Source organism: Nycticebus coucang, chromosome 4 (genome assembly GCF_027406575.1).
Source record: "Nycticebus coucang isolate mNycCou1 chromosome 4, mNycCou1.pri, whole genome shotgun sequence".
NCBI lineage: Eukaryota > Metazoa > Chordata > Mammalia > Primates > Lorisidae > Nycticebus > Nycticebus coucang.
The window spans coordinates 115,965,483-115,977,882 of record NC_069783.1 but is presented as its reverse complement, the minus strand read 5'-3'; the positions used below and the strand labels follow the sequence as shown (position 1 = coordinate 115,977,882).

Genomic DNA, 12,400 nt, shown 5'->3' with positions numbered 1-12,400 from the left:
AAGGATCAAGTGGGTAAGGCAAAACTTTTCTTCAAAAGCTGACAAGGCACTTGCTTTTCTGAAGGTGGAATGTGAAGAATGAGATAGGGAACTTATCTCCAAGAGATGGAGACAACTTGCTGCATTTTAAAATCATGCAACTTTTAAGTCACCTTAAAGTCACCTTCACAAAACAGACTGTCCTTTCAAAAATTTAGAAACTGTCAAATGCCCCTGGGCACACACTGTAGTCTCTAAGTTCCTCATCTACAGGTGACTGCTGCCCAACAACACTCTTGTGTGGAGGAGAGGTGCAAGTACACTTTGGGGGATCTGTGAAAAAAGAAGCTAATGTTTTTCCCAAGCAAAATTAAAAATAGCACTCAAATCCACCAGGCCGATGGTTATTTTCCTCACCACATTGCCTCTCCATCTCTAGCATATTCTATTAGAGCTTGAAAGTGAAAACCAGACTGAAAGCCTTAGCTTTGGAGAAAGAGTTTCTAAAATACAAAAATGTACATACCTGTGGTTTGGATCCCCAGTACGTCTTTGAGGTACTTCTCTAAGGAATCTTTTGGTATTTCCATTGTCTTTCTCACAGGACGTGTGTTTGGAATACTCACTCTCAATGTAAAACCCAAAAGAGTTTCTAATTCCTGTACTGCAGTCTCAGGATCCTTAACCTGGTTTCGGAGAGAATATTGAACATGCACCACCTGCTGATCCTGACCTCTCTTCTTGTCTGTTCTGTACAAGGGTAGTTCTTTAAAGGGAAATTATTAAAGAGGTCAGTTCTCTGAGGAAGCCTTTTGGAGCCAAGACAGTCAGCTAATGAGAAAGCAACAGAATAAGTTTCCTCTTCCCATTTAACTCCTAATCACAACGAACTTTCCATCTGTGGGGAAGAGCGTCAGTCAAGAGTTCACAATATAGTGGGGCTTGATAGCCTGTACCTATAGTCCCAGCTACTAGAGGCAGAGGCAGGAGGATCACCTGAGCCCAGGAGTTCAAGACCAGCCTGGGCAACATAATGAGATCCTGTCCTTAAAAAAATACTCTCTTCTGCCAAGAAGGCAGCAAGAAGATTGTGCTGCAGCATTTGCTCTATCCCTACAGGCCCATTAACCTAATATGTGAGTCATTATGAAATTTTTGAGATACACAAAAATCAAGAAATGTAAACTCTGAGGCGGCGCCTGTGGCTCAGTGAGTAGGGCGCCGGCTCTATATACCGAGGGTGGCAGGTTCAAACCCAGCCCCAGCTAAACTGCAAAAAAAAAAAAAAAGAAAGAAAAGAAAAAGAAATGGAAACTCTGTGCAGACAGCTGAAGCCCTTCCAGCCACACTGATAAGATGAGCAATATTGGTGAAACTTGCATAGGTGAATCAGAAAAGAGGCTGTTGACTGTGTTCCTTGGAAATGAAATAATAGAACATAACACAGTCTGTCTCAAGACTTTCGGAGTGATGCATGTAATACAAACTCAAATGTAGAAAAAGCCTGGCCAAGACCCCCTCTCACGTGGCTCCTTGTATTTCATAGTCTGGAGTGGCCAGGGTGGCTCCCCACCTAGAAAGAATAGCATCACCAGATCACTAGGACAGTCTGAATGCCACCCCAAGTGCCTTAAGCGGCCACTCACTTTTTCAAAACACCTTCATAGTATGTATTTGTCTTGCCTCCCATTGAAAATACAAGTGGCTGCTCACACAGACATCAAAATTAATTTTGAAAAAAAAATGAGGCTGGGCACAGTGGCTCACTCCTGTAATCCTCACACTCTGGGAGACCAAGGCAGGTGGACTGCCTGAGGAAGACCTTGTCTCTGGAAAAAACAGCCAGGCATTGTGGCAGGCACCTGTAGTCCCAGCTACTTGGGAGGCTGAGGCAAGAGAATCACTTAAGCCCAAGGGTTTGAGGTTGCTGTGAGCTATGATGCCATAGCACTCTACTGAGGATGACAAAATGAGACTTTGTCTCAAAAAACAAACAAACAAAAAAAAAAAGAATATGGAAATGTAGGGGGAAACCATGAGGAAAAGCTATAGTTACAAATGTAAAAAGACTGCATAGAAACTAGTGCTGGGTGCATTGTAGGAGTTAAAAAACAGTGACTGTTACCTTAATGGTGTGAATACCAAGGCTGGCAGCTGCCTTTAGATTTGCTCCGAGATCGTCAAGGAAGATGGACTCGGAGGGCTGCAGGCCCAGCCGCTCTAAGCAGAGCTTGTAGATCCCAGGGTCTGGCTTACAGATACCTTCCAGGCAGGACTCTACCACCTGAGGGAGGGACAAGAATAAGAGATGAATGTCCTTAAAAGTGGTACTCCCACACACATGCTGGTGAACTTTTTGAAAGGAAGAGCATAAGGAGGACAGTCATAACTAAGAGTGCTATGATATAAAATGATGGTGCCAGGTGGCACCTGTGGCTCAGTTGGTAGGGCGCCAGCCCCATATACTGAGGGTGGTGGGTTCAAACCCAGCCCCGGCCAAACCGCAACAAAAAAATAGCCAGGCGTTGTGGTGGGCGCCTGTAGTCCCAGCTAGTCGGGAGGCTGAGGCTAGAGAATCACTTAAGCCCAGGAGTTGGAGGTTGCTGTGAGCTGTGTGATGCCAGGGCACTCTACCAAGGGTGATAAAGTCAGACTCTGTCTCTACAAAACAAAAAATAATAATAAAATGATGTTGCCTTCTTATGTTGAGTCATTTGAAAATACAATGTGGGGCTGCGCCTGTGGCTCAGTTGGTAAGGCGCCGGCCCCATATACCGAGGGTGGCGGGTTCAAACCCTGCCCTGGCCAAACTGCAACCAAAAAAAAATAGCCGGGCTTTGTGGCGGGCGCCTGTAGTCCCAGCTACTCGGGAGGCTGAGGCAAGAGAATCGCTTAAGCCCAGGAGTTGGAGGTTGCTGTGAGCTGTGTAAGGCCACGGCACTCTACCGAGGGCCATAAAATAAGACCCTGTCTCTACAAAAAAAAATAAAAAAAAAAGAAAATACAATGTGAAGGCAAACTTATGAAACTAAAGTTCTGGTTCAGACACTATGAACTTGTACAAACAGCAAAGTCACAATGGTCCTCAGTTATCAGTAAGATGGAAATAATAATAGCTGACTTACCTAGTATATTTTAGTGGTTGTTATGAAACTTAAATAAAACTTGAGTGAGTTCCAAAATGACAAGCATTCTGTTAATGTCATATATTGGAGCTACACAGAGCAGAAGAAAAGCTGTACATTTTAGCTTTATGGGAAGTATTTTACTATTTTTCCAGAAAGGGACTGTTTACTGCTACAAAATAAACATGATCTTCCTTTATTTCAGAGGTTAAAAAAAACATCCATACTCAATTTAGACAAAAATCCCATGGGAGGGCTGACACCAAAGAACCCATCAGTGGCTAAGGCACTGTTTCTTTCATGCCGAGAGGTTCTTCTACCCTGACAGCCTTGCTTCAGTGATGAATGTAGTCTAGAACTAGGGAGTGGCGAGGTTGGTAAGGGTTCAGGAGAACACTGAAAAAGCCAACTCAGTGTCAGACTATCTCTGATCCAATGACCCCCTGAACGTCCTCTTACACTGTCCCCAGGGCATAATCTTCTATAAATTGGGCCCAAGAGGTCCATTTAAGCCTATAACCAATACTTTTCTCCTAAGAATAGAACTAAATCTCCGACTCACCATTTGGAGTAACCCAAGCTTACCAAGGCCAAGGACAAACCCAAGGGCCCCACCTTCCACCTTCCACTCCATACCTGCATTTTAGGTTGGGTAAAACTATTCTTTCAGGTAAATAAATTTCCTGAATAAATTGGACCTTTCTACTTAATTTTCTTTGTCTCCTAGGGACTTGAATGAGTTAAAAGAAGAGGAAGAAGCTCCTCCTAAAGAAAATGTCAATACTGGGTAACAGAGAAGCAGAACATGTTGGACACCAGTCAATATAATATCCTAGAAGGAAGGAGCACAGCTGCTGGTGGAGATGAGAAGTTAACTGAAACAACAGAGGGAACTTGGGGACTGGCCCACTTCCTAATAAGCAGACACCTCTACTCAGCACGTCATCTGCATTTGAGTGAAGTGAAAAAATCCTAAAGGGTGAGATGTATAGCTTTTTTTCTAGATCTCTGACCTTCTCCTTTTGTTCTGTGTGCACATGATAGCATCAATCTGTTCAGTGTTTCTATTAAACTTCTTGGCAAACCAAGAACTATGAGAACATGGCCAGTGTTTGTCCAAATATAGATTAAATACAAATTATTTTAGTTTATCAAGGATCTGTCACAGGAAAACAGAAGGGAAGCCTCCTTCTCAAAGTAAGTATAGTGGAGGCCACATGACAGGAGAGAACCGTGGACAGAGTCTGAAGTCCCCCACTACATCTCCGGGATTCTCAACCCAGTGGCACAGCAGTTACCTGAGGAGCTTGTCATACATGTGCATGTCCAGGGTTCTGTCCAGACACACTCAATGAAAACTTCAAGGGAAAGAGACCTAGTATTTTTACAAATTTCCAGGTCATGGTCATATGTGAGCAGAGCTGAAAACCTTTACATTTATCTCACTAGTTTAATGAAGAGCAAGATATACATAGGAATAGGCAGACATAGGACTAAGGGACAGGGAACATGCTACTTTTTGGAGTCAAATCAAAGTACCTCTTCTAAGGATGGAAAGAAACAGAAGGGGGCTTTACTAATAACATATACAATGCTCAAGTCATCATAGAAATTTCCCCCGATGTGTTCCAGAGGCTAGATGTTTCCCATTTGCACTGACTTGGATTATCCATGGAGGCATGGGCCACAGGGAAGGGTCCTCCTGATCCATCCCAACTCTGGAAGCCCCTGGGAGCCCTACACCAATCTGTGCTTTGGAGTCTCTAAAGGGAATTCACTGTTGTCAGTTATAAAACAGAAACATTTAAAACATATAAGACCCAAATAAGCATGTCAGAACTGTAGCATAAGCATTAAAGGCTGTGCTATACAGAAGGAGCAAATCATGTATAAGGTAGCAGGGGAGTAAATCAGACAAGGGAAGGTAGTCGAGCAGTCAAGTTTCACCGACAGCACTGGTCTAAGAATTAACATTACAACATAAAGGGCAACATAGCTGCTTTGAGAACAGAAAAGATCAAAAGGCCCATTAAGATGGCAATGCTCGGGTGGCGCCTGTGGCTCAAGGAGTAGGGTGCCAGTCCCATATGCCAGAGGTGGTGGGTTCAAACCCAGCCCTGGCCAAAAATCAAAAAAAAAAAAAAAGATGGCAATGCTCATATTATATGAGCAGAATGCAAGGGAGTCTCTAAAGCTGAAGCTACAATCGCTTATGAAATTCCATAAAAGTTGACCCTGCTAAGGCCTCTTAGAGTGCTAGGATTTACAGGCATTGAGCCACCATGCCCAGCCTCACAGTAATATTTAAAATCCATTGCATTTGGCTCAGTGCCTGTGGCTCAAGCGGTTAAGGCGCCAGCCACATACACCTGAGCTGGCGGGTTTGAATCTAACCTGGGCCCACCAAACAACCAAAAAACAAAAAACAGCCACGTGTTGTGGCGGGCGCCTGTAGTCCCAACTATTGTGAGGTGGAGGCAGGAGAATCTCTTGAGCCCAGGAGTTGGAGGTTGCTGTGAGCTGTGATGCCAAATCACTCTACTCAGGGTGACAGCTTGAGGTGCTGTCTAAAAAAAAAAAATCAGGGCGGCGCCTGTGGCTCAGTGAGTAGGGCGCCGGTCCCATATGCCGGAGGTGGTGGGTTCAAACCCAGCCCCGGCCAAAAACCACAAAAAAAAAAAAAAAAAAAAAAAAAAAAAATCCATCGCATGTAAACCTAAGTTTCTGAATAAAAAACCCTTTCACTCAAAACTTGCTAAAAGGCAGAATTTAATATTGAATCCTGAAACAAGGTCACAGACTCTGTTTCGATGATTTGAATCATTTTGAGCTTACCACATCAAACTGTTTCCGGTCCAGGGGAAAAAAGCTTCTCCCATTGGGAAGGTAAAAATTATTGCTCAAGACTGCAGTTTGAAGGCCTTTTGCCCGAATTTGAGCGATGGCCTCAGTCATCACTGGGAACTGCTTTGCCACTCGCTCACTGGTCAGCAGAGAGAAAAATGAGTCCACAGGCACAGAGGTCTTTGACTAAGAACAGTGAGGACAGAGAAAACAGAAATCATTAAGAGTAAGGTCCACTTCTGATCAACAGAAAAGACTTATCCCTGGCTTCCTACTGCTGTCTGGTGTTGTGTCCAGATTCATGGCTTTCTGTCTAAAGGAACTGTCTCCCTCCACCCCGGTGCTGAACTCTGCATGTAAGGTTTTTAAAAAAGTGACTTAGAGTTACAATGATTATGGAATGGAGCTATTTATATCAATACTGCAATTTAATGAGTTATATCTTTATTTCACTCATGGATTGCTAATTGAAAAAATATCAGAACACTGTCAGAGGATACATTAAACTCTAAAAGTGTATTAAGCAGATATAATTTAATTTTTAATGATCCAGAAGGCATTTTGTATTGCTTCAGTATTACCATTATGAACCTTAGTTTCTGATCAATTTTTTTTTTTTTTTTTTGCAGTTTTTTTGCCAGGGATGGGTTTGAACCCGCCACCTCCAATATATGGGGCTAGCACCCTACTCCTTGAGCCACAGGTGCCACCCCTGATCAATTTTTTTTTTTTTTGTAGAGACAGAGTCTCACTTTATGGCCCTTGGTAGAGTGCCGTGGCATCACACAGCTCACAGCAACCTCCAGCTCCTGGGCTGAAGCGATTCTCTTGCCTCAGCCTCCCGAGTAGCTGGGACTACAGGTGCCCGCCACAGCACCCGGCTATTTTTTTGTTGCAGTTTGGCCGGGGCTGGGTTTGAACCCACCACCCTCGGCATATGGGGCCGGCGCCCTACTCACTGAGCCACAGGCGCCGCCCTCAATTTTTTTTTTTAATTCAATCCATGTGAATTATCAAGTATCAAAATCTGCAAAGGCCAAGTCTGCTATTATATATACATATGTAAACACAGATATTTTATAATAGCTATATTAAAATATAACTCTCATACCATATCATTCACCTAATTAAAGTACAATTCTATGGTTTTTAATATATTCATAAAGTTGCACAACTATCACCACAATCAATTTTAGAATATTTTCATTACACTAAAGGGAAACTCATACCTATTAGCAGTCACTTCTCATTTCCCCCCATAGCCTCAGGCCCAGTAAACTATTTATCTACTTTCTGTCTCTATAGATTTGCCTATTCTGGGCATTTCGTACAAATGGAACCATAGAATATGAAATCTTATTTAACTGGCTGCTTCTTTCACTTAGAATATAAAATAGGCTTACTATTTTATGAATACTTATCTTTTTAATTACAGAAAATATATGAAACTGTAAAATTTTAACTTTTTTTTTTTTTTTTTTTGCAGTTTCTGGCCAGGGCTGGGTTTGAACCCACCACCTCCAGCATATGGGGCTGGCGCCCTACTCCTTTGAGCCACAGGCACCGCCTTAACTTTTTTTTTTTTTTTGTGGTTTTTGGCCAGGGCTAGGTTCGAACCTGCCACCTCCGGCATATGGGACAGGCACCCTACTCCTTGAGCCACAGGGGCTGCCCTAACTTTTTTTTTTTAATAGGTTCTCACTCTGTCATCCAGGCTGGAGTGCAATGTTGAGTTCATAGCTCACTGCAGCCTCAAATTCCTGGGCTTAAGTAATCCTCTTGCCTCAGCCTCCTGGGTAGCTAGGATAACTGATGCTCACCGCCATGCCCAGCTATGTTGCCCAGATTGGTCTCAAACTCCTGGCCTCAAGCAACCTTCCCACCTCAGCTTTCCAAAGTGCTGTGATTCCAGGCATGAGCCACTGTGCTTGGCTCATTTATCTATTTTTACATATATAATGCAGTGTCATTAAGTACAGTCACATTGTGAGGCAACTATCATCACCATCCACTTAAAGAACTTTTCTTACTATTATATTTTAAACTATATTTTAGTAGAGTGGTTGTGAAATTACGTGAGTTAATATAAATGAAGAGCTCAGAACAAAGCACACTACAGGGAAAATGCTTAATATTTTTGTCTTAAATAAGCTTTTTGATCAAAGCCTTTATGCAGACAGTTCCTATAGCAGTATCTATTGGGGTGAGCTTCCAGGTGGCTGAACACAGGAAGTGCTGGAGGGTTGTGGGCCCAGGAAGGAAATGGAAACTCCTGCCCCTTCTCCCTATGCATCTTGTCAGGTGGCTGCTCATGTGTATCCTTCATAATATTCTTTACAATAAACTGGTAAACATAACAAAATATGCTAGAGAGGTTTACTAAAGTATATTTCTATCCATTCACATATTAATTTAACGTAGAGTGCCTAGGGATAAAAGAAATAGCTTTAAAACATGTAATGGGTTATTAGGTGATAAGTTTAGATGTTGGGCTCCTCCAAATCTCATGTTGAAATTTGAGCACCAGTGTTGAATGTTGGGGCCTGGTGGGAGGTGTTTGGGTCATGGAGGCAGATCCCTCATGAATGGCCTGGTGCCCTCCCTTCAGTAATGAGTGAGTTCTCCCTTTATTAGTTTAGAGCTGGTTGTTTAAAAGAACCTGACATCACCTCCTCCTTCTTTATTCCTTCTTTCACCATGTGACACGTCTGCTTCCTCTTCACCTTCTCCCTTAATTTGAAGTGGAATGCTGATGTTTCCTGCACACTCAGAAAAATCATGAGCTGAATAAACCTCTTTTCTTTATAAATATTCCAGCCTCAGGGCATTTCTTTATAGCGACACAAAATGAACTTAGACATTAGGTTTCCTTTTTTCTTTCCTTTTTTTTTTTGTAAAGACAGAATCTCACTTTATCGCCCCAGTAGAGTGCCATGGAGTCACACAGCTCATAGCAACCTCCAACTCCTGGGCTTAGGCGATTCTCTTGCCTCAGCCTCCCAAGTAGCTGGGTCTACAGCCGCCCACCACAACGCCCGGCTATTTTTTTGTTGCAGTTTATCCAGGGCCGGGTTTGAACCTACCACCCTTGGTATATGAGGCCAGCGCCCCAACCACTGGGCCACAGGCACCACCCAAGTTTCCCTTTTTTTTGAGATATAGTCGTCTTGTTCTGTCGCCCAGGCTGGAGTGCAGTGGCATAATCATAGCTCACAGCAACCTCAACCTCCTGGGCTCAAGTGATCCTCCTTCAGCCTCCTTAGTAGCCGGAACTACAGGTGCCTGCCATGATGCCTGGCTAATTTTTCTATTTTTTGTAAATGAGATCTCATTCTTGTTCAGGCTGGTTTTGAACTCCCGAGCTCAAGGCATCCTCCCACCTCGGGCCTCTCAGAGTTCTAGGATTACAGGCACAAGCAACCGCATCCAGCACTTTATTTTCGGTTTAACCAATTTATGGGTGAATGTTGCAACCACTACTCAATTCAAAAAGAATAATATGGAAATGCAGGCATGTTTATCACTCACCATTTGAGAGCAAAGTCTCTCAAATTCTTGTAAGAAATTCTGTACTGTTATCTCTCCTCTCATAAATCTTATCCAGGGCCCATTTTCACCACCTTCTATAAAGGCCTTCAATATGGTTCCAGAAGGGATATGATTCTGCGCCTCCCATTCTGTAGGAAATAAAATATGCAAGAGTGAAATATATCAACACACAGCTGGGGTTTGGGGAACTCAAGGGAATTACCATACCAGTTCCTCTGGCATCACTGTGATGCCAGGGTAGATGCTATCAGGAAGTGAGAGAAATTCATGAAACGCAAAATCTCAACCTTAGACCTCCAAAGGAAGAGGCATTGTAACTCTGAGTCACTTTTTTAAAAACCTTACTTGAGCACAGTGGCTCAAGCTCTAAGGAGCTCCAAAGGATACTAATTTGTAAGACAGAAAACACACTGCTTGCTGTTAAGCATCAGGTCCTTAACCACCTTCTTGAGATGACTTTGGATACTGCATGATGAATTTGCTTCCTTGGTCTCTTATTAGCTGGCCCATACATGTTAGGTTACTTACACGGTTCTGGCACATACTAAGGAAGTACATGAAGAAATACTGCCAGATTCTGACAGCACCCAAAATAAGTCCTTCATTTTGTAAGCTACAGTTATCCTTTGTGGCAGTGTACCTGGTACCCTGAAACATGTACTTGGGGAATGCTGTCTTTGTGGAATAAAGAAGAAAATTTCTATCCACAAAGAGCTAAGGCAGTGGATGGATCAGCATTTGTATAGTACTAGGAACATTTGGATAAACATTGATTTTCCTCAGACGAAGTTGTGTTTTCTTTCTATAATACAGCTGCTGGGGGGAAATACATATACTATAGAACCTCCATAGCTGACCACCTCCCTACACTGACCACTTCCTTCAGTTGACCTAATTTTCACAGACCAGACATGCACCACATGTAGGTAGTAGTACAGTGGGCGTAGTTCCACATGTTGACCACCTCTGTGTGTTGACCACTTCTGTGTGTTGACCAGTTTGTTATAGTCCCTTGGGTGGTCAACTTACAGAGGTTCTATATATAGAGAGAGCATTCATAATTATATATCTAAGATATAATACCACTTTACACATATCTTGTGTTTTGAAATGAAAACACCTTTGTTTTTGCTGATAATAGTGCCTGTGCGTTCAAAATATTTCAGACAACATAGAAAGATATTAAAAAGAAAGTAAAATTGGGCAGCGCCTGTGGCTCAAAGGAGTAGGGCGCTGGCCCCATAGGTGGTGGGTTCAAACCTGACCCTGGCCAAAAAACTGCAAAAAAAAAGAAAGTAAAATCATACGCAATATCATTCTTCAGAAATAACCAATGTTAACAATTTGGTATACGTCCTTTGACAATAGCAAGACTTTTGAAATGCAATTCAAAAAAAATAATACTTCTTTAATTTTAGAGCTAGTAAGGGAAGAGGGGGTACGGGAAGGGAGGTGGTCAGATCAAGGGAGGGTGAATGGTGGGATCACACCAATGGTGCATAATGCAAGGGTACATGTCGGATCTATTAGTATACAGTATAAATGTCTCAACACAACAACTAAGTAAATGAGATGAGGTATATATTAGTCAGTGTGATGTAAGCATTCCTTATTCTATATGAAATCAGCACACTGTACCCCATAAATGCATTAATGTATACATGATCTATGTGTTTATGATTTAATAAGAAAAAATAAATAAATAAAATACTTTTAGAGCTAAAGTCTATAGCTTTACTATATACTTTATGTAAAGTATGCTAGAGTTGGCAAGCATGTGAGGAAATTCACACTCTCATATACTGCTGACAGTAGCATAAACAAGCACAACCTTTTCAGAGAGCAATTTGGCAACTTCTGTCAAAATTTTTAAATGCACATATATTTGATGTAGTAATTCTACTTCCAGTAATTCTTTCCACATATATATTTACAAAAGTAAGCAAAGATGGCTCAGCACCTGTGGCTCAAGCAGCTAAGGCACCAGCCACATACACTTGAGCTGGTGGGTTCGAATCCAGCGTGGGCCCGCCAAACAACAATGATGGCTGTAACCAAAAAATAGCCAGGCATTGTGGTGGGTGCCTGTAGTCCCAGCTACTTGGGAGGCAGAGGCAGGAGAATCACTTGAGCCCAGGAGTTGGAGGTTGCTGTGAGCTGTGATGCCATAGCACTCTACCCAGGGCAACAGCTTGAGGCTCTGTCTCAAAAAAAAAAGCAAACAAAGATGACGTACAAGGCTGCTTGTGCAGAATTGCTCAAAAAGTAAAAAGAAAGAGAAAGTTAAACGTATATTAATAAAAAGCTTGTTAAATCAGTTATGTTATAGTATGGTATTCTATTCCATGAAATAGAATACCATGCAGAAGTTAAAATGGATAAACTAGATCAAGAGTCAGCAAAATATGGCTTGGGAGCCAAATCCCTCCCTCCCTTCCTTCCTTCCAAAGTCTTGCTCTATCTCCTGGGCTGGAGTGCTATGACCTCAGCCTAGTTCACAGCAACCTCAAACTCCTGGGCTCAAATGATCCTCCTATCTCAGCCTCCCAAGTAGCTGGGACTACAGGCATGCACCACCATTCCCAGCTAATTTTTCTATTTTTAGTAGAGATGAGGTCTTACTGTTGCTCAGGTTAGCCATAAAATCCTTACCTCAAGCAATCCTCCCACCTGGGCCTCCCAAAGTGCTAGGATTACAGGCATGAGCCAATGCACCCAGCCATTTTTTTTTTAAGACAGAGTCTCACTTTGTCACCCTTGGTAGAGTGCCATGGCATCATAGCACATAGCATCCTGAAACTCTTAAGACTCAAGAGATCCTCTTGCTTCAGCCTCCTGAGTAACTGGGACTACAGGCATTTGCCACAACGCCTACTCAGTCATTTCTTTAAGAGAAATGGGAT

At 42.6% G+C, this 12,400-nt stretch overlaps 1 protein-coding gene across 5 annotated transcripts in view; it reads right to left on the bottom strand.

Annotated features, from left to right (window-relative positions):
* Positions 1-12,400, bottom strand: part of ACAD10 (acyl-CoA dehydrogenase family member 10) — an 85,723-nt gene that overhangs the window by 57,068 nt on the left and 16,255 nt on the right. For 2 of the 5 annotated variants that reach the window (XM_053590242.1, XM_053590243.1), the window contains exons 3-7: positions 9,477-9,625; positions 8,618-8,707; positions 5,940-6,134; positions 2,105-2,263; positions 506-665 (exon numbers count right to left, since the gene is read on the bottom strand). In XM_053590242.1, coding sequence (XP_053446217.1) covers positions 506-665; positions 2,105-2,263; positions 5,940-6,134; positions 8,618-8,707; positions 9,477-9,625 — 753 coding nt within the window. The remainder of the gene's footprint in view (positions 1-505; positions 666-2,104; positions 2,264-5,939; positions 6,135-8,617; positions 8,708-9,476; positions 9,626-12,400) is intronic. The other 3 variants (XM_053590244.1, XM_053590245.1, XM_053590246.1) reach the window with 2 other exon arrangements.